Genomic DNA, 26,154 nt, shown 5'->3' on the forward strand with positions numbered 1-26,154 from the left:
TAGCTTAGAAGTTCGAACGACAGTTCGTAGAGTCGATCTTTCCCCACCTCGCCTGTCCCTTCGCCTCAACCATTATGCTCGAGATGAGGCATTTCTGCCATTGGTCCGCTACGCCGACCTGTAGATCCGTCTCCTCACAAGTCAATCGGTTGTCGAGCTTCCGCACATCCTGGTGAATTCTCCCTACACTCTTTCTGGATACCTGCGCAGCGGGTATTCAAATCCGGCTCAAGGGCGCAAAGGGTGAATGAGAGTCTTGCTTGCCTGGAGTGATGGCGTTCGCCTCATTGCCCAACCAAGGAGGCCAGGATATAAGTTCTCGGCTCATTTGACCGACCTGACTGTCTCAGCCGACTTCATACTTTTGCGATGATCCCAAGATTTCGCGACGACATCGCCGAGGCTTGGGATGGTTTTTGAACCTGAAAAGGCGCCAGGTGACGTCGTCGGACCACGTTCGTGTCCAATGTACTTGGAGATGACGGATTGTTGTTCGTAAAGGTACACTACTGCATGTTTTCCTCTGCTCTTCACTGGAACGAAAATCGGAAATATGGAAATATTTGGGTGCGATCAGTGAGGGAGCAGTGTGGCTCTTCGCAATAATGTTGCTAGGGAGCTAAGTCGCCCCAACTAGTCCCATACAGCCCAGCCACAAATGAAACTCTGGCCACTGCTGAAATAACTCGAAAAGGATGCATCTTCGCAGGCATGCAGAAGGTGTCCATCGTCTTGGCACCGAACGAATTTACTACGCAAATAAAACCGGATAGGATATTGATACCGATTAACTTTGGGCTTGCAACTTTCCTGTTAACTTGAGCATGTACTTTTTCCTTGAGGTTGTAGAGCCATATCATTATCCACACATATCTAGCTTTCCTCTGGGCGTGCGGATCACTGGTATATCGATCAAATCGCGATTGTGTGCTAGAGTTAATTTGGTATGTCCAAACTGATTTCACTCAGGGATCTTGGCATCATGAATAGCAAATACCAGGCTAGTTAATGCTTGTACTAATTTACCTCCATCTAATCGGAGTAAATAGCGGGGCAACAACGCGATTTCGGACCGCCCCGATATGCTACTCCAGGGCGGAGAAAAGAGTAACAACGAACCAATGATGTCTGCATACGCTATCGAACTAATCAGATGACATTACCTAATATTTTGATTTTCCTCGCGTTCCGGCACCCCATCAAAACTTCAAATTTTTTATAATTTTCAAACGCCATTTCAACCACCAAAACACCATTGAATTCAATTTAAACCTTCTGCGGGCATTTAGTAAAAGTATGCCCCTTTCCTCCGCATTGAGAACATGTAATTTGCCGACGTATAGGGGCCAAAACAGGAAGTGTAGGTTCAATCTGGGGTTCTAGAGCAGGTGTAGGATCAGATATATATCTCACACTACCACCTTCCTCACCACCAACATTGGTAGAAGGATCTGGAAGCTCTATTAAACTACCTATGGTAGGTATTTGCTTCTTTGGTTTTTCCCTCTTTTTGTCTTCTTTCTATTCCCCTCCCGTAAACGCTTGATTTCATCCCGCATCAAGATATGCTCATGAACTAGCTTAACCGACATATTGTAAAACTGTTGAAGATCACGTTTTGTAGGCGAAGAGGTCTTGTTAGCAGCTGAATTTAGACCAGAACTGAGCCTAGATTTGCGTTATTCTGGTGGCCTAGTCGTCTGAGGGATACCAGTAGAGATATTGCTGCCTGTGTTGAACCTTTTGAAACTGGTCGATCCTGTAGAGGCGGAGATTGAAGGCGAAAGTTAAGCTTTAATAGCACCCGATCGGGGTCTAATGGCACTAAACTAGTAGCTGCGAAGGCGCTTTGAACGATAGACTCTTTGAATGAATCGTTACGAGCCGCTAGAAAGATACCAAGGAAGTCATCTTTCTCGATAGAATCGATGCCTAATCGGGTGTATTCCGCAACCCGCCTTCCGTGAGAGCGCTTTGACACAGCAAAACAACCAATATCAAAGGCTGCAAAAGATGAGAGGTATGCGGAGGCATATATATTGGTATAGTGTTGTTTTCCTAGCAAATCTTGTCGAATGTGGCTGTGAGATGACTATCGTGGCCATCAAGGACTAAAAGACAATATTTCCCTTTCATCTGACTTTTCACATACGGAATGAAGTGTTTTTAGAGCTAATCAACGCCAATTTCATAGCTCGTCTAGCCGTTTGGACTAACGTTAAGAGTCCAACGTTTTGGAAGGTCGTTAAACCATCGTACCATAAAGTTTTTGCCTTTAAAGATAACGTATGGTGGGAGCGCTCGCCCGGAGGCGTAAATTGTTTCAATAACAGTCACCTATTCACGATTGCCAGCTTGTAAAACGCCCCTCCGACCGGTATAAAATGACTGTGTAATAACTTTCCTCGTCGCACTAACTCCCATCGCAAACCCCGATTCGTCAAAATTATAGATATCATCCGAAGTGATACCATATTGAGCAATCATTTTCTCAACAAGTTTAAACCACTCAATAATGGTATTTGGATCTTCCATCAAGGCGCGTTTATAGTCATATCTACGAGAGAATCGACTAGAAAGCTCGGAATATCGTTTAATGTATTGTGTTGGCCAATTCTTGCTAACGGTCTGGGGGGTATGACCTCCACGGTTTTTGAGTAGTAAATTGGCCATATCTCTCAACATAGCGATTGTAAGAGCAGCACCTCTATGATCCATAGAGATTAACCAATCCTGGATTGATTCCTCTTCTAATTGGAGAAATTCATGGCCTATAACCCTTGTGTCAGACCAACTAGTAATCTCTTTCATCCGGTCTTGTAGCGTAGACCGCGGGACTTCGAAAGTGCGAGCAGCAGCAGCAACGGAGGTAAACCGGCCATTTGTAATAGCTTTAATTGCCAGCAGGATTCTGCCTTCCTGCTCAACTAATTTCTGAGCTTTTTTGACCGCGGATTTGCGGCATGGTAGGCGTTTGAAAATAGGAGGTTTGGTGAGGAGAAGAAAAACTGATATGCCTGCCGGAACGATCAGGAACCACGTAAGAAATCATATTATACTTTTTTTTTGACGTGAAACACAAAATCGAGTCTTGACTGCGTGAGATGACGAGCTACCACCAGAGGCAAGCAACTGACTCTTGTGAGGCAGTTGTATGAGGGAAGAAGCCCTCAGTAATGTCGGTGTAGATGTCACGTGAGGCAACCCCAATAAAACTACTCCCTTTTAATTCCCAATCTGTTTGATTCACTCTCCCGAAATCCAGAGCCCTTCAACATGTCCATTCTTCAAATCTTTATCTCCTAGATTTGGAGGTATACTAATTGTGAAATCAATAATTGCAAAAAAATAAAAATTCTGAGGATCAGAACGCTAGGCCAGCGACGCCGTGCAGTTGACCATTTTAATACGAAGACATCCGATGTTTATGCACGAACCCTATTCTACCTGCAAAGACCGCTAGGTGGAGCGCCGTTCGGCTGTGCTTGTGTTTGATGTCCACTCTGGCGTTGGGTTGTTTTAGCACGCTCTTGACGGTGGAAAAAGTTCCGTAGTGGATGGCCTACTCCAGGGCGATGTCCCGTGCTTGGTTTTGAATGTTGATGTCTATCTCTCGACTATTCAGCAAGAGCTCACGTACAGCAGCGGAAGAGTGTTGTAGCGCTCTCATAAAAGCAGTTTTTCCCTGGTAAAAGGCATTGGCGTTGGCTTTGTACTGAATGAAGTAGGGCCTCTGCAAGAACAACGTTGTCGGTTTTGGCGGCCAGGTGCAACAGATTGCTGGACTGCAGTCTAAAATAAAGATTTGTGCATGATTTTGCGAGGGCAACTATCACACTGCCGTCCAAATGCGCCACAATCCACAGCAAAAATTCGTTGGGGAGGCGTCCGATATTTGGCTGTGATTTATTAGCTCCTCGGCAATTTCGGTAACAAAGAATTGATACAGAGCATGATTAGACGGCGGATTGGAGCTAGGCGGCAGACGCAATGTAGATGAGGGTGAGGTGTGAAAGTTGGACGTGCGGAGGCCTCTATATAGTCGCCTCAGCTATATTACGTGGTCAGCTAGGAGTGTACCCCGTCATTTCGCGGAGAGGGGCGTATCAATCACACAGCAGCATAAAGTTCTTGACAACTGTATAGGCCCGCTTAGAGAATGTCTGGACCACAGGAACCTCAAATCCTTGGGAACTGCCAAATGGTTCCCACAGGTGCTTTAATGGCCCCCGGGAGACCGATTTCACCTTCACGTACAAAGTACGTATGCCACCTGTCGTACACAGAGCCTTGAGTGTTGGTAGCAGCGAACTGAAAGTTGCCCTATCGGGCACCAGGAGACACTGCCTTGGAACCACGGTCTATCATAGCTTTAGGGCTCAGTATGGACAATAAATCTGATGAATAACAATAGGAGATGCAAGAACCTTGCCATGGAAAAATGGCAATGTGTTTAAGCCCAATTCTCCTACTTGTTCATTGTTAACATCGCCTAACGTTGCTGTGGGCTGGCAGGTAGGATCAGCGGGCCCTTCTACAGACGAAAGACAGCAGACCATATTCAGGCGATGATGAACTTGGGGGTAATGTCTACCTTGATCGAGGAAGGGGAACAGGGTTGAGCGGATGTATTGGTTATGTGAATGTGCAACGGCATGACTAAAAGGCACATTATCTTTATCTGGAGAAACAAAAGAAAGACGGATGTTTGTAGACATTGGGTGGGTGTGAGGTTACGCATTCCGCTGTTTCAGTGACCGAGCTAATGCAACCAAATTGGATGGTGCATTATTCTGTGCAACACACAGCTCGATAAGCTGCACACTATTAGTGTACATTACATACACCAGAAACAAGGAAACGGAACCAGGGAAATTGAACAATCGTGATCTATACACTTACCTGGAGAACTGAACAGTCGCTGAAGCTCTCGCAGCTCCATAGTGCCTGGAGATGCTCTCTTGTCTCGACACGGTGAGTCTGATAAGCCCCCGGCGCTGCACCAAACGCCGCAGGAAGAAGCCGGTGAACCCATGGTTGGATGTCGTTGTAAACCTGCCGTTCGCCATGTATCAAGCGCTCGACGGTGTATCCACTGTTGCATATGACAAAACTGCGAGGTATCAATACAAAAGCAACCCAATCTTCATCATCAATGATGCCCTTCGTAATATTTGCATACTCACATGATAGGTGTAAGGCTGTGGCGAACAATGGTACTTAGTTCCTGGCATCCACACTGGAGGCTTCCATCGCCAATGAAAAGAATGGTACGTCTTTGTGGGTTAGAGGAATCCCGCGCTGCCAGGGCTGCTCCTTGGCAAGCCCCAATTGTGTATCCGATGCTCGACCACAAGTACTGCGCGAGGAAGATAGCATCAAGGGGAAGGGTTGTGTTCCATATTCCAAAGCTTGCGGTGCCTGTTTCTGTTAGAATGATGTCCCCTTCTCGAAGCCATTCCCCTAGGCGACCCCAGAACCAATCGTGTGTAATAGGGTTGTGCGCCTCAGACACATGTCGGGGCATCTGTGGACGTATGAGCCATAAGGCCCGAAAGAATCTTGCTGAATCTCGAAAATAATCTAGGAATTGATTTTGAGCGCTTTTTTCAGTGCTTCTCCTCGGAGTGGGGACGTTTATATCAGTCTTGGGGAGAATGGTAATAAGGGGTTTGTGCTGATGAGTATAATCGACACAGGCAGAGCCAGCCACGGGCTTAATACCGAGCTTCGCTGTCAATGCGATCAGGAGATTGTTGATGTGCACGTTCGTGAAACTGTGGCCCTTGACCTTGGCTTTCGTCCTTTCGATCTCAATCAGCCTGGTATGGTCCACATTTCCGCTGAATCCCGAGGTACTAAGATCCGACTGAATGTTTCCTATGCCAATGACCAGGTCGACAGAGTGCATCAGCTCAAGTACATTCGGGCTTGAACACGAGCCCACATATAGCCCGGTGTAGTTTGGAAGATTTGCGTCCACAATCCCTAGCCCGGAGGCTGCCGCCAAAATAGGAAGCTCAACCGAGCTCAGAAACCCATCAAGCTCTCTTTTGGCGCCATGTAAAGTTCCATATCCCCCGACCAATATCACCGGATTGGTCGCCTGCTGAATCTCATTTATCACAGTGTCCACCAACCGTCCATGTTGAAGAATGTCGTCATGAGGCATCGTCCGACCCAGCGGTGGACAGCTGCTTAATAGATGGCGTGCTATCGGAACACGGACCATGTCAGAGGCAATAAAGATGAAAACAGGACGGCTTTGGACCCAACATGCTCGGATGGCTTCATCAATCAAGGCAGGCGCTGTCTGTGGGCAGTCGATACTAGCTGTCATACAAGAGACCCTGCGGCTCATTTCCTCAAAAGACGTGAAATCACCATCACCCAGAGTATGATGCAGACAGAGCTGCTCTCGTTGGGCATGCTGGCTGGGCTTGCCAACAATATGAATCACAGGGACATATTCAGCAAAGGATCCAGCTATAGCATTTAATGCGGACAGCTCTCCAACTCCCATGACCGTCATCAACGCAGAAATCCCATTGATACGCGCATATCCGTCCGCTGCGTAGCCTGCATATTCCAATGTTCATGATTAGAGAAATTCCGGAGTCCGAGTGAAAGGATGAATTATGAAGTCCATCTTACCAGCATTGAGTTCATTGCAGTTCCCAACCCATCGTAGGCCACACTTCTCCACGTAATCCAAAGCTACCAAGTTGAAGTCGCCTGTCGTCTCGTCGTGAGTTAAGCCAAGAGAGGAACGTTGCTTGGGAAAGTTAGGAATCTCCTATCACTTACCCGGTACTCCGTGAACGGATCGGATCCCAATCTGCTTGATTCGGATACACAGATACTCAAAGAGATCAATGGTTTCTAGGGTACTGTAGTCCACCATATTGAGAAAAGAAGCAATGCTGGAGATTGGTCTCCTTCCTGCGCCTAAGTAGATATCTGTCTACTATTTATGCTCTGTGAGCACAGATACGTGTTACCTCTCAGCGGTAGATCCACAGTGGTCGTGTTGCTCGCTTGAGCGGGGAAGCGGCCTAAATTCACTCACCACGTAAGGGGGTGAACTGATCTGCTTGATAGTAGGTAGATGATGCAATCAGGAGGCTTTCCGATGGATCAAAGCTACACTCCAAGCGGACGTATATCTCTACAGCAAAGAGGGCCACGAGTATATCGTCGATCAATTCCTTATTGAAGCCACACTCAAGTAAATAAGTCCACCACTGAAAAGCATTGTGATGCAACAGTGCAATATCGTTAGTTCCAATTGTGGACGCCTGCAGGCTGAGCAATTTATCTCCCTCCTTTTGATTAGCTACATAGGCCACGTGGGCTACAGATAAGTCCAACCGAGAACCAATTGATCAAATTCAATGACGAGGGCCAGTCCGGGAGATTTGCAATGTGATTTTGTGGCGGACTTCCTAATGGGCTAACTACTGGATACAAACGTAGTCCGCGGATTGAAAAAGTTTGCAAATATGCGACAGCTACTGTACCGGCACATATAGCATACTTTATCCGAGTCGCAAACTCGCTCTTTCTCTGTTAATTGATCAAAGTCGCCCCTGTCAGAGCGTTTTCAGCTTTCATATAGGGCACCCTTTTCTTCGCTGTTTCTTAGGGTTTTATAGGCACCTTTTTAACATACCAGTCAAGATAGACAACTGAATTCGTACGTATGCCAATCTACCATATTGTACCACTTTGATTCCGAATGAGGACGCGTCTTCGCCGTCTGTACTTTTGCTTCGTGTAACCAGAACCCAATGACGTCATTAATGTCGCAGTGAGATGAGATTCTTCGAACCTCTGCACGGCTATAAGACTGTCAATCTCGGATATATATTCCAGCCAATCAGGACGATAAATGGGGATATTGAAAACCCTGTGCTACTCGAAAATATTTGATAGGGCCTATAGCGGATCTGGCCTCGGGCACGACTGCTGCTCGTGTTACTCGGAGGGGTAGATATTGTGACACCAGTAGATGATCATCCTGCAAACCAACAAAGATGGTATTACAATGCTGTCATGGATTTCCAACTTTGACCTCTAGCAGATGCTCGCGATATCTCGGGTAATGATCATCCTGCAAATTATTGCCGAGTCCCAAGCCATGTCTGGATATATAAATCCATCGGACGGGCATGGTTTTTGTAAATTAAGTATCATCCACCGCGTTGGGCCAACCTCCCATTGAATTCTATATTCCAATCCGCGATCCTTTCACAATGATAGACGATTATTTACTCCGACGAGACCTACATGGTTCAATCAGGTTCGTACGGCGATTATAGATCCGATCGAGGATCTAGAAGTTAACTTGTTTGATTGGCCAAGGCTGGATGCACAGCACCTTCTCTGGAGAATATATAACGGCTATGTATTGAATCCTGCGATATCCAGATCTCGAGAGATGAAGATCGCGGAGATTGGCACAGGTACGGGGTTAGTATCTTAACCTTGCTTACGTTAACTCTGAACTAACTGATCTCGCGTGGCTTTGTCAGAATGTGGCTTCTAGATTTAGCATCTCAGCTTCCCCAAAGCGCCCAACTAGATGGCTTTGACTTGTCTGAGGAGCAATTTCCCCACCAAGATATTTGGCCGGCGAATATAACCTTTAACAAGCTTGATGCCTTTGGAGATGTGCCTGACCATCTCGCTAACAAATATGACGTGGTCCACCTACGATTTTGGTGTTGTATCGTGAGAAACAATGACCCAACTCGACTCATACGACATGCAGCAGGTCTCCTGAGTAAGCCGACAATCAAATATTTCAAGTAAATGTGACTAAACAAACTGATGTGTATAGAACCTGGCGGTTACCTTCAATGGGAGGACGCCGACACCGGGAAAAATGTGCTTCGAGGAGAAATAGCAGAACAGTTTGCACGAGTGGCGAGATCGACCTTTACGGCTCAAGGACTTCACTTCGAGTAAGCCAACGCTCTTTGTTATGATCAAAGCTTTTTAAAAAATAGCACTGACAGATTTGCCCAGCTGGCTTGGCAAAATACAGGAACACGTCAGACAACAGGGCTTGGATGTTTTGGCCAGTGAAATCGGAGAGATTCCTCCTGGCCTTGTTCCCCTCTGCACCACTACGTATTTGGCGGGGCACGTCGAGATCTTTCGCACTACGGAGACCTTCCAGGAATCACAGACTCCAGATGACAGCAGGTGCAGGGACCTCTTGCTGGAATTGTTGGCAGCAGTCAAACAGGGGGCAGCATACCATTGGCGTCCAATAACGCTTCTTGCGCAGAAACCTTCATGATTTTGAGGAAAGGTGGAGGTAACAGCAATGGAATGTCATTCCTAGAGCTCACTTGACAACCAACAGTCTCAGTCAATACAGTAGTAGTAGTAGTAGTAGTAGTAGTAGAATTCATTTACCCTGACCCCTTGCGAGTTTAATCTCAGATCACGGGTTGAAGTAGCTGCCTAATAGGCAGCTACAGGAGTAGGCAGGATGCAGGCAGCAACCTTCACTACAAATAGCGGTATCTGCCCTCAGATAGTTCTACTTTATTATCACACTTGTACCTCAATCCAGAGTTTCAATCTCGCGAACGATATGCAGGCTACAACAACTATATATATCTCTCTATGTACATGTATCGTGTGCCGCTTCCTAAGCGAACTTAGAGCCTCACCGAGGCCTGTCGTGGCCAGTAGCCGTTGTTGCGTTCATGCTGTTCGGTTTACCAAGTATCATGTAAGTTAGCGTGCCGATTGGGTGCCCTTTCGGTTAGGACGGGAAGTGACATGCCTATCGTTCGGACAAGTGCTATCCGGCACTACTATATTGAGTTGAACTTGCATGACAATAATCATGGTTACACCGAGTAAATGTCGTAGCACACTTGAAGCAACCCAACCCCCTTTAGCAACCTGATCTTCTTCTATGCCTTCTAGCTGATTCGTTGCCACTTTCCAAACCCATGTTGGGCTTACCAAGTCTCATGCAAGTTGGCGTGCTGGCAGGCCAAAATGCCGCAATGGAATGTGATAAACACGAAACCTGATAGCTTCCTGTCTTTGGATTGGTAGAAAATTAGGGTCTCGGTCTCATGACCGTGGTGAAAGCTCTGCAAGAAGATGTGCTTGCGGTACCTTTTGCTCAATGGCAATGAGGATAGATCCTTGCAGGATTCGACATATAAATATTTCTATTTATCTGATACGACTTTCCTTTCAACCATTTTACACCATGTCTGTCCTGCTGAGATCACTGCGTTTTGCGATTTTCAAGAAAGTTCCTACTATCAAAGCGATCCCAACTCGTTTTTCAACTTTTGCAAACACTACTGGAAAAATACCAGTCACAACAAGCCAGAGTGAAAGCTCCACGGAACCTTGTTCAAAATCAGTCAAATGGAAAGAGGTCAACAACGGCCAGTATATCAGGCCATTTGATTCTTTTGAACAGATGTTTTCATTCTTTTGTCATGACCCGGCCAGACCAGAATCTCGGAGCCTCGACATCGTGGCCAGCGTTGGCATGGAAACTTTAAATAACGATGCAAATACCAATCTGGAGACGATCAAAAAAGCATGGATCAGACTACGTTATCTCCATCCTACTCTTGCCACTGAAGTTGGCCAAAAGGAATTCCGGTACATGCCTCTCAAAAGCCAAGCGGATATTGATAATTGGCTGGCGAAGACTTTCATCGTTAAAGAGTGGGATTCGCATACTGAAGTACAAGGCTGTCAAGACCTCGGTATCGCACCTGCTGCCCAGTCGCCTGTGCTATACTACTTCCCTGGCAAGCAAAAGCTAATTCTCCGCATGGATCACATGCATGGGGATGGACAAGCAGTTGTGAATCTGCTACAAGATCTCTTTACTGAGATCCAGCGCTTGAACTCGGGTGGGAAAACTGTGAATGAACCTTGGGGTGCGGAAGTTCATAACCTTGCTTCTGGTGCATTTGACGCTGCGGGAATAACAGCCTTGGAAGATTCTTGGTCTTCGAATCTTATCTCATCGTTGCCCCAGCCACAAGCAGATGGAGAGGCTTTTGAAATTCCTTCCATTTATAACAAACACCCACCTGGAGCGGGCAAGACACAATCTCTCGAGTTTTCCGAAAACGAAACATCTGAGCTTCTGGATCAAGCCAAAAAAATGAATTTGGGGATTACTGCTTTCTTGCATGCAGCACTTCTCCATGCCGGAAAGAGAATTAGTCCCAGTTCTGACAGTATGGTCCACTCAACCGTTCTTACTTTCAGTTTTCGAGAAAGATGTACCGACTCGCCTCCCAATGCCAATTCGAGAGCTGCTGCTCTGCGGATTGGCTTTTGGCCCATACAGGTGCCGATGTCGGATGAGTTTCAACGTACAGCCTTGCGTATTAAAAATGGATACGAGGCTCTGGCTCATCGAAAGTCTGCTGCTCTCATCACGATGGTGCCATATTTGCAGAAATCGGCATCAGTACTATCTCAAGAATATTTCAAGGGAATACTACCTAGCTTCATTGGGAATATCTCGAAAGCCTTCCCGAAAACCTACGGCTCTTTCAAAATCCGGGACTTCTGGATGGCTGCGGTGCCAACCGACGAACGAATTTATCTTGGAATCCAGACCTTTGGTAATAGATTGTCTATCAGGGCCTGTTACAACCAAACATATCATACAGATGAGCAGATAGCCAACTACCTTCTGCATGTTAGGAAGGAGATGTATGCCGGTCTTGCATCTAATGTCGAAAAGTTCAATTTTCTGTCGATGTGAACCTTGCAGGGCTAGTGTTCAATCTAAATGGCTCGGTCACATGCCAGCTAAGGCGAAGGATCACAAGTGTGTGAAGTATATTCATTGGGAAAAGGCAATTCCACTGATCAGCTTTGTATTGTTTTTGGTAAGGTGCTTTGTTGAGCTTAAGATCAATTTGTCTATCAAGAACTTATAGCACATGAATTATTTTCGGTTGAGCGTATAGTATTCTGCCTTTGCGAGAGCTTTGAAGCTTGACTATATTTCTAAAACATATTCAAATAAGACGGAGACTATCGACTATCGGCATGGTTCTCGCTATGCCTCTTAGAATGAACCCTTAATCATCTGGTTTCAGATGTTTACCGATGCTCTCTCATTTCCACTTGCTGGTCCCTTGCCCCACTTCCTGTGTAGTGCATACTGTAAATTGGCCTTATGGCATGGATCAGCACACCAGTCTGATATACCGTCCCCTCCCTCTTGCTTTATGGCTCATATGCGGTATTTAAAACTTGATTTCACATGCATGAAGGACGGGATTCTGCAGAAAAAGTCTCGCAGGAGGCACAAGTGACGTGTAATCCCGAAGATGGCGTGTAGCTACCGCCCGACTTGAAAAATCGGATTCGATACATACTGTAACTGAATTGAAGTCTTTTTACAAATGATATCCTTCCACTATGCATCGTTCACTGTAAATATGCGAAGATTTTATATTAGATCGCCGTATTATGTCATACGAGCAGTATTGATAGTTAGTTAGTTAGTTAACTATCGATATAGTTAGTTATGTCATACTTGTACATGTGGACGGTTAACCGGAGAATAATAAACCCCTACTTATGCAGTACATACATGTATGTATGTACTAATTCTTATGAAACCTACCTATCTCCCTAGAGATTCTAAGTACTCCGTACTACCCCTAAAGTACCCCAGACTATTCGCCTCCGACAGTTGTAACAGACTTATTGGACAATATATGGGTGCCAAGGGATTTTTGATCCGCTGCGGAACCCATTAATGTTGCCTATTCTGCCCAGGAGTCAGTTCGCTCCCCGGGAGGAAATTTCTGATTCAGTGTACTTCTTTATTATTTTTAGTACCTCCCAGGCCTGGATTCACCAATATTTTACTCCACTCTCACAGAGTGATAACTTCATCATTTCAAAACAGTCGAAATAAAAAGTATGTCGACAGAGCTTTCAGTCGAGAGACAGGGGCCTCAATTAGTGGTACGAACCTCACCTGAAACAAATCCAACTTCACCCGATACTAATGGCAACTGTAGTGTGACCTCTGTCATTCGCGTAAGGTAATAATAACCCTTGAGGGAAAAAAATATATTCAATCTGCAATTTGCTGAGCAGATATACAGGTCCGGTGCGACAGGCACGATCCATGTGGCAATTGCCAGGATGCAGGCATCTCCTGTAATCGTCGGCGGGCTGTGAAGCGCAAGTGTCTGAGCACTCGCCCTCAGGGTGGTCACTCCCGCAGCTCTTCCCGCAGTTCCCGACGAAGAGCAACACCTGATCATCGGTTTGATGAAGGTAACTCGACAGAGGAAGTCTTACCAGTCCTCCGCTCTGTCCCAAGTCGTAATTTTAATGATCCTCGTGGGTCCAAAACCGGGGTCCTATATGATCCTTTCTATGATGCGCAAATGACGATTCAGCATCAACTATACCATCTACCAGGTCTCACTATAGACAGACGCAGTGTGCTCGAGACAGCCTTATCTGTCATAAGGATATTGGCTGACAATTCGAGAGCACTGGTACAAGACAATCTTAACGATCATCAAGAGGAAGTTTCCTCTCGAAGCCCGTCTATTGAATTCCTTACCTGGATATTGAAAGGTACACCGATATTTAACTATCTTAATACGTTGTGGAATTGACCACACTAACCATGAAACTCCAGATATTCGGACTGACAGATTTGGAACTTTCGTTGTGGATTACTTTAGACATATCTCAATCCCAAAATCGAAGCAGATGGGACTTTCACTTCTTCGGAACAGCATACCGACTCGCGAATCCATCATCTACACTGTTTGCTTCAATGTTGTTGCCTACAACAACGCTCATCAACACTCATCAACGCTCATCAACGCTCATCAACGCTCATCAACGACCATTAACGACCATTAACGACCATCAAAGCTCATCAACATATCCGCGACGCACCAAAATACTCACCATTTTGTTCGCTCTACGCCCTGATGGCAGATGCATTTTATTGCGGCGGGAAGACTAGCCGACCGCAAACCATGAAGACAAGAGGGTTGGGAACACGGCGCCCGATAACGAAGGTTGAATCTTGAATTTACGATTCTGATAATTGGTTTGCATCTATCTAGGGCTCATTTTATTTCTCCAATGATGACCCTTCGAAATACGAAACACATCATCAGATGTTGCGCAGATCTTTGCTTCTTCGAGTACTCTTGAATTCTCGAATACTGGTCCCTAGCACCGCGAAGAGGTGCCTGCACATCGCTAGAGGCCTTGTTAACGCAGCAATTCCCTACGAAGCACATTTGTTGACGCAGAGCTCGTCCTGCGAAGCACCTTTTTACACTCGCGGGGCTCAGGGCAACGAGGGAGCACATCTTTACGCTCGCGGGGCTCAGGGCAGCGAGGGAGCACATTCTTACACTCGCGGGGCTCATGGCAGCGAGGGAGCACATTCTTACATCGCTGGGCTCGTGGCAGCGATAGCCGTGGTCACGGAACCTCCCAAGCCCGCAGGCAAAAGAGGGACACCATGACACATCGGAGTGTGAAGACCGAAGTCCTGATTTTTTTCGGCTGGGAACCTGGACCCTTTTATAATTTTTTGGCTACGTCTCTACCAAGGAACCAATTGCGCAGATGGTAGCGAGAAAAATTACTTCGTTGGTAGGCGTTGAAGCGATCGCAACGACGTTGAACTGATGTCTGGAGACTTTGTGGCCTACAGAGTCAAGTCTAGCCTGGACTCATTCCTCTCAAAATCGTACGTTGAGCGTGGTGAACCATTATCATCACCTGTTGAGCAGAAAGTAACGCCGCAAAAATCTGATTTCTACATATCATTGAAATTGCAATTAAATCGCTCAACGCGGTGGCACTCTCCATCTGCCCGTTCTAGCCACGTTCACCGTTTCTTTCATGAAGGTTGAAGTGCTTCAACAGATGCCGCAATAATGGGTTGGAGACTGTGGCAGACAGTGACATTCGATTGTACCGGCTGTTGGCCATAGGACGTGCCTCCCACTGATCCCACTACAATCCTCTGCTTATTTCCAGTTTCACGCTACTCGAACGGTACTTTTCTTTGTTGCTCGCAACCAACTGATGTTGCCTCCCCTAATACTTCTGCTAACTGTCGGTACAGACACTATGCACATACTCCCAAATCCAGGGTATCGGTTGTTTTCCTTTGATAGATAATCAAATTCTAGACCTTGTTGGAAACCTAGAATAAACCCGAGTCCAGTTTCCAGGACAATAAAATGAGTTATTTCCGCTACCATGGCTCACAAGCTAGGTCCTCGTGATCGCCACCCACCTCGCGAGATTCCTCGCGAGATTGCAGCGCTACTGTCACATTGACGAGGCCCTGGACACAAATAGCACCCAACGGACCAATCAAACACCGCGCCTGAATTTAGACAGACGCAGGTACGGTTCCGCGATGCAGATCCCAGGGACGACCCACGGGACAGTAGATCACGGAGGTTCTATTTGTGTCCCGCAGAAGAAATCGGAAGGATCTGCAAGGTTCCAGACACGATCCACAAACCCAAACCTGACGGCCGTTAGGGCCCGATGGAACAGCGGTCTTTGTTACTTAGGAGGTATAGCTGGGGCAGGAGAGTAATTGGAATATCACACAGAGTTTTGGCAACAGAGATCTGATCCGCGGTTCAGTTGCCCTCGCAAGAGATTGATTGGTCCTCCGTCGAGTGGGAAGCTGCTGCTTTCTCTATCTGGCCTATGGAACGTTCTAGAAGCTATACCTTCTGTCCTGCACCTTCCTCGCAGAAAGTATACTCTCTTTGAGCCCGACCCATCCTCTCCCTATCTGCTCCAACTCGATGGCCAGTCTGCCAATTCTAGCAGATAGTTTTTGAAATCAATGTCAATTGTGTAAGAACAAGATCGTAGAAACAATTTTTCCTCATGACTTGAATCTGCCAGTCTTGGGCTGACTCGGGAAAACCTTTGCTTCTCGTCAAACATGACTAGGGAGTGGCTCGAAGATAAATCGTATGCCTCAGATTCTACTCTACGAATCACTCAGCTTTCGACCCCGACCAAACCGAATCCATTTGAAAATTGGAACCAAAGATATTACCTCGAGCTGACAAGAATTAAGTGGGTTTTGTGATTTTCCAGGGAGCGCTCTTGCTGGTCCAACCCGGACCCTTACTCTGCGATACCCCTACCAAGCAGACAAACGAATCAAAGGCTCGATGTTGTCAAGCTGATTCGCAAAGCAAAATAACTGCTTTGAAGCCAATGAAAATCTCTGTGCTGATGGATACGCGAAAGGGGGGTTCAGGGACAGCTGAAAGCACAATACTCCATTTATCCGGGAGTCAAGCGGCACGGTGTTTTGACAGTGATTCCCGTCATCTCCTACCCATATGCACCGCTCACGGTGCAAGGGATCGCCCAATACTTGGCCCAATACCCATTGGAGAGGAGCAGGATTCCAGGACATGATGAAAAAGTAAATGTAAAAGCGTCTCGGGTCAATCGCGAGGTTTGCATGTAATCTGCTGGAGAAGATATAGATTGTTGAGCTGGTATATGTGATCATGTAGGGAGAGCACAATATATATACGTTTCAGAAAGCACATAGTGGGATTTTCATCTTGCTCTTTCGCCATTACATGCTCGCGCAGAAGAGGTTTGACTTAGCTAGTTCCCAACACTTCTCATCTTGTTCCTGGAAAGCGGTGATTGTTTCCTGGGAGCTCTAGTCACATTCGTCAGGGACACGCGCGAGGACATACACAATGAGTGGGGATACGATGTGCGGGGCTCACATGGTGCATCTGGGTTCACTGGGTTTTATACGTCACTCTGCCCTTACAACTGGGCCTCAAGGTCCTGGAAACCACTAAATGATTCCTAGCAGTGTATCAATAGAGCCTGAGAAAACGACATTAAGCGAGAACGTATCCCACATGTCGTATCCAGAGCCTTCAGTCATGAAGCAATCATGACCCAACACGCCCTTCGAAAAGCCCCTAGGCAACTTGCAATTTGCCAGCTAGCCATTCCGCAAATTCATGGTCCAGATGCACGGCCCACCGAATGCAAACAGTGATTCAGAATGAGACATCCCTCTTTCAGCCCACTGATCAGCGGTATAGCGGTACATACTGCATCACAGTGCATTCTTCGACGTTTCGATTGTTTCAAGGGAGAAATTCCACGTCAGCAGCCATGACGTGATGTAAGTACAAGGACCAGCAGTGTTCCATGGCACGTTTCACCGGCTCGACCAGCTATCCTGACATCGGTCTAATATCCGGGCGGGTGTCCAAGACTTGACGCTCTGGAATCGTAGCCTGAGTGAAGAGGTCGTCGACATCCACTGTGTGTTTTGTCTGGCCGAGGATGAAGATCTTGCAAATGAGTGTGTGGTCTTGCGTTGTCAGTGCAAGGCGCGTTCCCACCTGGCCTGTGTGGAAGAGTGACTGGAAGAGCGAAGGACAGGTTTTGGTACGTCATGCTGTGTGTGGTAAGTACGGCTCATTCCGATTATTCAATGCCCGGGATGCTGTTGAATACAGCCGAAAGGAAGGACCTTTAAACACCTTGATTCGCCCACTCCGAGTCCATCGTCGGATGTCGAGTCACGTTTTGCATCGAAGATCCGTCTAGGGGCAGGACAGTGGATCAGCTTAATCGGCTGCTATGGTGGGGACTTTTACACGACCAGTCTCAGCAGACGCATCGAGGAATAATTCAAGTGAATTTAAATGGATTAAAGTGTTGGCAGCTGAGCTGTGAAATATTTTCATGCTAGGCAACACAAGTGTAGCTGAGAAAGAATGTAACACAACCAGAGAACGAGTCATACCTGGCAAGGGGTTTTGAATAATTTGTGTTTTCTAATCCGGAGTTCGGGTCCGTGTGGACCAGAATTCCATTCCTCATGGCTGGGTTCAGCCATATAATGTGTTTCTTACTAGCTTTTGAATTGTCATGGAATTAATTGGCTTAATTCTGTTTTGGCTTAAGTTTGTTTAGCGACATCTTCTATTTCCCTGTAATAAAGGGGCAATGGCCTTCGGTGGTTGTATCCCAACGTTGCCATGCCATAAGCAGGTTTGTAACGGGATTTCTCAGAAGATGATCAAGTTCTTGAAAGGTTGTATAAGTGCTTGGATAGCAAGTCAAAATGACGAAATGTAACCTTAGAATGTGAAGTCACGGAAGAATACCGCTTGCGTAAGCTTTCAAATATTCTTAATGGAGTCTGTCTAGGTAGCCAAATCTAATAAATACAGCTGTTCTATAGCAATTCCTCATGGATACAATCTTTCTTTCTCATCTCTCGCCTCAGTGTTTTTCATTATATCTGATATACTAATTGCCTCCCACTTCAAACTCCCGGACAGCCCTCTTCAACCGAATCTATTGATTTTGCGCGATGGGTAACGTAACTTGTCTTTCAGGGCAACAGCAGATCCCCTTGACCAATACTGACTCGTGTAGTCATGGATTTCTTTGTAAGTAAACATACTTCTTGACTCCCTTCTTTTTTATTATCCGAGACCACTTTTCAATGGAAATGACATCAGTAACGCATATGTCCAATCGCTAAATTTGGTCATTGGTCGACAGGTCTGAACACAACAGCGGAGAACCCACCAGCCTTTTGCCCACCCACGCAGAGGTGTCAGGCCATCCGGCTGCAACCCTTTCACAATATCTGTCCCGAGCCGCAAGGCATCTACGAGCCAATCGTTTGCTCCCCGGGCTACTATTGCCCGTCTGGTGGTCGGGAACAGATTCAGTGTCCACGTGGCCACTATTGCCCCCAAGGCACTCATAATCCAACAAAATGCACAAGCTTATCGATTTGCCCCGATGGGAGTGTGCGAGAAATTTCATTGATTGGATTTGTGTCTTTGGTGGCTATATACCTGCTTTGTGTTATATTATCTCTCATTCCAACGAATTGGAAATTCAACCGATCATCGAAACAGATTGGAGCACAACTGGCAAAAAGAAAGATCAAAAAAACCCCCGACGTTGAAGAAGTGACAGGTAACGAGTCTAAGGCGAACGAGCCGCCGGTACGGGAAGATGGTACAGCCGAGAAAGAGCATCAGAGCTCACACATACGCTCTCTTTTTAATCCGCTGGTTCAAAACAGAAGGATGGACGAGCTAGGCCTAGAATTCGATTTTCATGAATTGCAATACGCTCTTGGTGATGTGTCTCGTCCAATCCTACAAGGAATTTCAGGTAGGATTAGGAAAGGCCGCGTGTTTGGGATCATGGGGCCATCTGGCGCGGGAAAGTGTAAGCAGTAAAGCTAGCCCATGGAAGGAAGTATGAATGCTGACCTGACCCTCTCTTTAGCCACTTTTATCGATATCCTCGTAGGAAAAACCAAGCAAACGGGCGGGTTAACAGCCATCAATGGGATGCAAGAAAATTCACTGAAGTAAGGTCCATTTCACTGCTAGGGAATTCAATCCTAAGATTCTTTCCAGGTTTGAGCATTTGATTGGCTTCGTCCCACAGGATGATTGTGTCTTGGCGGATCTCACCGTTCGAGAAAATATTCTCCACTCCGCTCGTATAAAGCTTGGAGGGATGTTGAACGACGACGATATTAGATTGCATGTTGACGGAGTGATCGCACATATCGGCTTATTTCATGTGAAAGATAGGCTTACGGGAAGTGTCGAGAAAAGAGGTATATCCGGCGGCGAGCGCAAGCGGGTTTGCATTGCCAAAGAGATTATTGCAATGCCGATGGCGCTTATTTTGGACGAACCAACTTCTGGACTCGATGCGACAGCTGCCTTGTCGATAATGACCCTCCTTAAAACACTCTCTACCTTTGGTATCACCATCGCCTGCTCGGTTCATCAGCCACGTGCAGATATATTTCGCCTTCTGGACGACATCCTGCTCTTGCACCTTGGAGAATTGATATACATGGGAGAGGTGGCCCCATTAGACGCGCTTTTTGGAGAACTTCAGGCTCCTAATCCCAACGGATACAATCCTGCTGACAATATGATGGATGTGATCACCGATCCGCAATTATGCTCAGAATTCCCCTGGCCCTCTTCTCGACACACTGATAGTCAGGTCGATGACTGGCCGACTTCTTCGAAAAACTCTATGGTCGGCAATTTTCGACGTGCATCAGAGTTGAAAAAGAACTTCGGTAAATACAAGGCGCCTTGGTATCGTCAGGTACTTCTATATACGCTTTGTGGTGCAAAGCAACAACGTCGGCAGGTGTTCAGTATTCTCTTAGAAATGGTCACCGGAGCAACCGCTGGTCTTCTTCTGGGCCTAGCAATATACGAACGCAAGGGACACCTATTCCAGGGATATTTTCGACCACCTTTTGAGCCCTTATCAAGTGCAGTCGACTATGTCTTCGTCCCTGCGGTGGGCCTTCTTTGCAGCTTGTCAATCAGTGCGTCACCCCCTTATCACTCCACAAAGCCGTGTCCAAACCAAAGTCTGAAATCAATAACTGGCGTTTCTGATTATTTGTTAGGTCTCGCAGCTGCACCCGCTGGGATAAAGACAATTGCAGAGGAGAGTAAGTAAAGCTTTTACATAATTGATTGTCACCCACACTACTGACCGAATCTTTCGTATCAGAGCTTATTTTCTACCAAGAGGTTCATTCAGGTCATTCAGCCAGCGCTTATTTTATTGGGAAGGACATTGCCACCTGGCCTCGCATCCTCGTATCATCCTTGCATTTCACGACATTTTACATGATTCTCGCAACTCCCGTGATCCCGTTTCACACCCTGTTCTTGCTAAACGCGGTTTATTTCTTCTGTTAGTAATCAGACCCCTTTCGAGATATCTGGAAAACTGACGTGTACATATTTAGGTATTTACGGACTAGCTTCGCTTGTGGCGTCCTTCGTACGGCGGCAGGATGCTTTACTACTGGCGATGCTTGCAAGCCTTATCTCAAGTATCCTAAATGGCTTTGGTCCACGGTTGGGTCTTGTCAAGTCGTGGCATATGGTATGGATGTGGTATATTTGCCCCGGGGTAAGGCTTTTCACTTACAACTCCTTTCTAACAACTTGTCTGTGGTACGTGACTAACGTAAAAAGGACAGACCTGGTACTCTGAGGCTTTTTTCAGTGAACACACGATACCATTCGCGCAACTGTATGACGTGGATGCGGCTGCAAGCTACACCGGATATGTGACTAGGAGGACTTCTTTCGATCTCGGGTGCGTGCCTTCACCAATTCTCTAACCCCATTTTTGGTCAAGAGGTTGATGCTCATTCTACACAGTGTCCTTATCACAATTGGAGTCGTGTACCGCATTATTGCCTATGTGGGGCTGGTGCTTCCCATTATGAACTTTCCCTTTCTGAAGAAGGCCTCTAAATAGAACCAAGAGCTTTTCAAAATCCTATCGCATATATAATTTTCAACGCCATCTAAACTCTTCAAGATTTACCCAGAAAACTGTCGGGGCTTTCTGTCAACTGCTGCAGAAGATAAACATATTTGGGATATAACTTATGATTGATCCAAGCGCCTTGGAAAATTAAGGTCGAAACTGTTGTAATATGACTCGTCAAACGCGAGGTCGAAATCAGGCCTGGTGGGACATTGGTGGAAAATGACAGCAACCTCGGCAAAGTATGGCTCAGTCTATAAAAGTCTCTCGAGCATGATGACTCACCGAATTTATTTTATTGATCAAAGTGGACCATCCCACTTCGCCTTCCCAATTGACCGGCCTGGTAAGAGACTGTCGGGTAGTCCAAGATCCAGAAGATGAGCCAAGTTTGAATCGTAGGCAAGGTTTGGTGATTCAAGTGATAGTTGATTTAATGTCATGGGTGATTGAATAGCTAGTGCACCACAAGGCCTCAATTTAGAAGGCCGTGGAGGGGTTGATTGCCAGCCAATGATCCTTCACCGACTCAGCATCACGCCGGATCTGATTATTTTTGCCAGTCGTGTGTCCCCAAAACACGCATACCACTGACAGCTTCATACCATTGGAGGAACAGCCCATTGTCTCGGTGAAAAATCTTGTGGCAAGTAACCTTGTTGTAGTTCAGAGGTATTAATTGCTTGTTATCTCAGAGGGATACATGAGCCTATATTACAACAATGGGCCAAGTTGATTTCCAATCAACTTGGTTGTCCGTATAGACACCTCGGAGTTAATTCCGGCGGCGCGGCTTGGTTCCTGATCTGCACCAGCTTCATATCACAACATTCCCCCTCAGGATCGCTTTGCTGGCAGGGCGATACTGGAATTGCGCAGACCAGTCAGGCCTCGGTAAAACCACTTAAAAACCTTCGTGGGAAAATAAAGTGGGAAGAGCGCCTGCGCTGTCACGCATGTTGCCTTGAAATCTCCGAGGCGTCGACTCCTAAGAGACTACAACCCTTGGCAAAGGCTGTAGGCCCCAATGGCTTGGTGAGACCATCTGCGGCCTGTTCCTCAGTCGGAACATATTGAAGCCCAATCTCACCTGTATTCAGCACGGCTCGCTGATAGTGAAATTTCACGTTAAAGTGCTTCGTCCGTTTATGGAATTCGGGATTACGAGATAGCGCAATGGCGGACTGGTTGTCGGCCATGATGTTGGTGACCGGGGACCGATACAGTTGTGTTTCGGCCAGGAAGATGCGGAGCCACTGTAGATGCAAAATGACATTGTATTGTCCAATGTACTCGGCATGGGTCGTAGATGTGGCTACTTCCCCTTGTCTCTTGGATGACCAGCAAACCGGCGCACCCGCAAGTTGGAATACATAGCCGGACGTCGAGTAGGCTCCATCAGTGACGACGGAGCCACCGAAGTCGGCATCCGTATATCCAATTAATTGACCACTGCGGTATGTGATGCCATGGTATTGTGTGGCTTTGACATAGCGAAGCAGTCGCTGCAGGGCGACCTGGTGGTGCGATTGCGGCTGAGACGTGAAGCGACTCAATATGCCCAGCGGAAACGCAATATCTGGTCGCGTTCAAACCATCAGATACATCAACGAACCGATGGCTGTTGCGAATCGTGCTTTTGCTTCCTCATCTGGAGGTGCTTCATCTAGACGATGATTCGAGACTTGCTTGGGATTCATCGGGGTAGTCTTCGCCTGACAGGTTTCCATGCCAAAGTCAGAGAGAACCTTTTGGATGTACTGGTGTTGGTGAATGGAAACGCCTCCGTCGGCATGGTAGTCGAATTGGATTCCGAGGAATGAACGTGGGGTTCCAAGATCATTCAGTCGGAATTCTGTTTCCAATGCTCGTTGCACTTGTTTGATTTCCTGCGAGTTTGCTGCCGCAATGAGAAAGTCATCGACATAGACACAGATCACGCAATCGGATTCGTAGAACACGCAGTTGTCCGATTGTGCCATGGTGAAGCCATGAGCGGCCAGGACGCGGTGGACGCATTGGTACCAAATCCGCGGGGCCTGCTTCAGCCCGTATAGCGAGCGGCGCAGCCGGCACACGTACCCTGGCTCCTCAAAGCCCTCGGGCAACTCCATGTAAATAGATGAGTCGACGTCGCCATGGAGGAATGCAGTGACAGCATCGAATTGGTGGAGTTTCCATCCGCGCAACACTGCGCTGGCGACAACGCAGCGCATCGAGTCCATTCGAGATACGGCAGCAAACGTTTCGTGATAGTCGATACCATGTTTCTGCCGGTAGCCTTTGATGACCAGCCGCGCTTTGCGCGTTCCGTTGGCTTTGGTCTTGAAGACCCATTTGCAGCCAATCACATGATCTCCGGCTGGTACGTTTTCTCGCAGAACCTTTTCCCATGTTCCGTGCTCGAGAAGAGACACGTATTCTTTCTGGATGGCGGCCCACCATTGTAGTTGATTCGGGCCGGATACGGCTTCTTGAAACGTGGATGGGTCAACACTCTTCGCTGTGGGATTCAGCGTACCTGCTGCATACACCTTGTCGAGAGATTCCAACAGTCGGCGTGAGGGTCGCCTTCTACGACCATAGATCGAATACCCCAGGTCCGGTGTTAGGCCGGCTTCCTGTTGGCTTGGGTTGACCACGGACGGTGTTTCTTCCACACGCCCAGATGGCGTTTTCTCTTCCTCGTTTGAGGAATTCGGCGATAGAGGTGGTGTTGGCAGCCCGCTAGCTGATGAGGGTAGTGGTGGAAAGACAGTTGATGGAGGAGCATTGTCCGGGAGGTCGTTGCCTGTTTCCACCTCGATGAGTGGCGCCACTGGGGTCCTCTCATCGAACTCGACATCACGGGAAAAGACTGTCTTCCCTGAATGGTTTTCATACAGCTTGTACTGGTTCGGTTCAGAGTACCCCAGCAATCGGCATTCGGATGACCGGGGTCCGAGTTTCGCTCGATGCTCTTTCGGGATCAATACCCAGGCACGGGAGCCAATGCGTCGCAGATGCGACAGCGAGGGCGGCTTTCCGTATAGTATTTCAAACGGTGTCTTCTTCTGTAAAATCGATGCTGGAGCGCGCAGCTTCAGATAGACCACCGTGTCCACAAGGTCGGTCCACCAGGAAGGAGGAAGGTTCGCATCAGACAGGAGCATGTTAATCCCCTCCCGGATAGTACGATTCGTGCGTTCCGCCAGTCCATTCTGTCCCTTGCAGTATGGCGGCGAGGTGTCAAACTCAACTTCCTGGATTTCGAGGTGTGTTCCGATCGGCAGGTATTCTCTCCCGTTGTCGGTGAGGAACCTCTTGATCTGGGCGCCGAACTGTCGGTGCACCCAGGCCTCAAAATGTCGGAACTTCTGGAGTGCTTCATGCTTCCATCTCATGGCATATGCCCACGAGCCACGAGAATAATCGTCAGTAAAGGTGATCACGTACCTGGAGTTATCTTTGGCAATCGGCATCTCCATGATGTCCGAGTGGATCAATTCGAAAATTCTCGTTGAATGCAGACGTGGCCGTCTTGCGCGGGAGTTCCTCTTCTGATGCTGCTTACCCGACATACACGCTGGGCACTGCGGCGTTGCCAGCAGCTGCGCCTGCGTCAGCGGTCGGTACGGAGTGCCGGTCTGCCAGAGGACCGCCCTTAAGTCGCCCCGGTTCAGATGTCCCATCCGAGCGTGCCACAACGCTTCGGAGGCCTGGTCCACTCCTTTGCACGCATCTTCATCGAGTATCGCAGCTTCACCACCGAGTTCAGAGGTTGACGTTGCGCATTCTGCGTCACTTGACTCCTGAGGGTCGTCGACGTCCATGGCCACCGCCTGCGGTTCCAGGGAATCTGCATGGCCATGGGTCGCCGGCGCTCTCGCCAGTTGGACTCGCTCTCGAGATCTTCTGCTCACATGGCACCGCAGAATCAGCAGATCCTCCTCCGCATGGTAGGCGCTCCCCACGGTCCGTCCTCGGCGTTGCACAAAGACATTCTGTGGGTGCGCCACCACCGAGTAGCGGTCTCGTAACAGCTTCGGCACGCTGATCAGGTTCATCCCGACGCGTGGCGCGAAGTATACATTCTTTAACACCAGGGGTTGGTTGAACTTCCCCCGGAGCGTGAGCTTCACCGTACCAATCCCTTCGGCTTCCACTGGATCGCCCGCCGTGTCCAGCATCTCGCAGTGGGGCCGCAAACTGCTGAAGCAGTTCCGATCCCAGCAGATGTGGCTGGTGGCGGCCGAGTCCAGGATCCACCGGGGTTGCGGTGCGTGGGTATAAAGGGTCGTCACCCTCGCCCTCACGATATTGATCCTCGGTCTCTTGGAAGCCGGCGGGCCCCGCCGATCTTCTCTCTGGCTTGATGGTATATTTTGTAAATCATTTCTTGGTGAGCCGGAAACACTCCGTTCAGTCTTCAGGGCATGGTCCCTAGACGACTGTCTTTCTCGCTGTTTCTTCCAGCACTGCGCGACCACATGGCCGCGCTTCTTGCAATAGTTGCATTTCTTGGCAGACTGCTGCACCGTATTGACGGACGGGCCAGATGCTGCCTGCAAGGGTGTTGGAGCTTCTTTTCTCCGAACCGTCTGCTCAGCATTAGACAGGCGATTTCCGATCGTGGTCGGATTCACCGGATCCTTGTCATTCTGGATCGCATCCACAACTAAAATGTATTCCGGTCCGATCTGCGTCAATAAGATCGCAATGTGCGTTCGATCGCCAATGGATCCCGGCACGATAGCATTCAATCGATGTACG

At 47.7% G+C, this 26,154-nt stretch overlaps 5 protein-coding genes across 5 annotated transcripts; 4 read left to right on the plus strand and 1 right to left on the minus strand.

Moving 5' to 3' along the window:
• Positions 1-4,733: 4,733 nt before the first annotated feature.
• N7471_013712 (alpha-keto acid decarboxylase family protein) lies at positions 4,734-6,904 on the minus strand (the record flags this gene model as incomplete). Its single annotated transcript, XM_057286430.1, has 5 exons — positions 4,734-4,817; positions 4,903-5,113; positions 5,187-6,579; positions 6,655-6,735; positions 6,808-6,904. 5 exons carry the CDS (start codon positions 6,902-6,904, stop codon positions 4,734-4,736), a joined length of 1,866 nt encoding a protein of 621 aa, XP_057128909.1.
• Positions 6,905-8,289: 1,385 nt separating this feature from the next.
• Positions 8,290-9,307, plus strand: N7471_013713 (uncharacterized protein; the record flags this gene model as incomplete). The annotated part of the gene is given in 5 exon segments (XM_057286431.1): positions 8,290-8,302; positions 8,322-8,465; positions 8,549-8,785; positions 8,843-8,966; positions 9,031-9,307. 5 exon segments carry the CDS (start codon positions 8,290-8,292, stop codon positions 9,305-9,307), a joined length of 795 nt encoding a protein of 264 aa, XP_057128910.1.
• A 936-nt stretch (positions 9,308-10,243) lies between these two features.
• On the plus strand, positions 10,244-11,776 carry N7471_013714 (uncharacterized protein; the record flags this gene model as incomplete). The annotated part of the gene is made up of 1 exon (XM_057286432.1): positions 10,244-11,776. One exon carries the CDS (start codon positions 10,244-10,246, stop codon positions 11,774-11,776), a length of 1,533 nt encoding a protein of 510 aa, XP_057128911.1.
• Positions 11,777-12,951: 1,175 nt separating this feature from the next.
• N7471_013715 (Zn(II)2Cys6 transcription factor domain-containing protein) lies at positions 12,952-13,917 on the plus strand (the record flags this gene model as incomplete). Its single annotated transcript, XM_057286433.1, has 4 exons — positions 12,952-12,996; positions 13,053-13,076; positions 13,140-13,623; positions 13,688-13,917. 4 exons carry the CDS (start codon positions 12,952-12,954, stop codon positions 13,915-13,917), a joined length of 783 nt encoding a protein of 260 aa, XP_057128912.1.
• Positions 13,918-19,154: 5,237 nt separating this feature from the next.
• On the plus strand, positions 19,155-21,390 carry N7471_013716 (uncharacterized protein; the record flags this gene model as incomplete). The annotated part of the gene is made up of 8 exons (XM_057286434.1): positions 19,155-19,299; positions 19,360-19,444; positions 19,494-20,437; positions 20,522-20,566; positions 20,629-20,814; positions 20,870-21,036; positions 21,107-21,225; positions 21,291-21,390. The coding sequence occupies 8 exons, from the start codon at positions 19,155-19,157 to the stop codon at positions 21,388-21,390; spliced, it is 1,791 nt and encodes a 596-aa protein (XP_057128913.1).
• Positions 21,391-26,154: the final 4,764 nt, after the last annotated feature.

The sequence above is a fragment of the Penicillium samsonianum genome, assembly GCF_028829775.1.
Source record: "Penicillium samsonianum strain IBT 33392 chromosome Unknown utg000010l_segment0_segment0, whole genome shotgun sequence".
NCBI classification, from domain to species: Eukaryota; Fungi; Ascomycota; class Eurotiomycetes; order Eurotiales; family Aspergillaceae; genus Penicillium; species Penicillium samsonianum.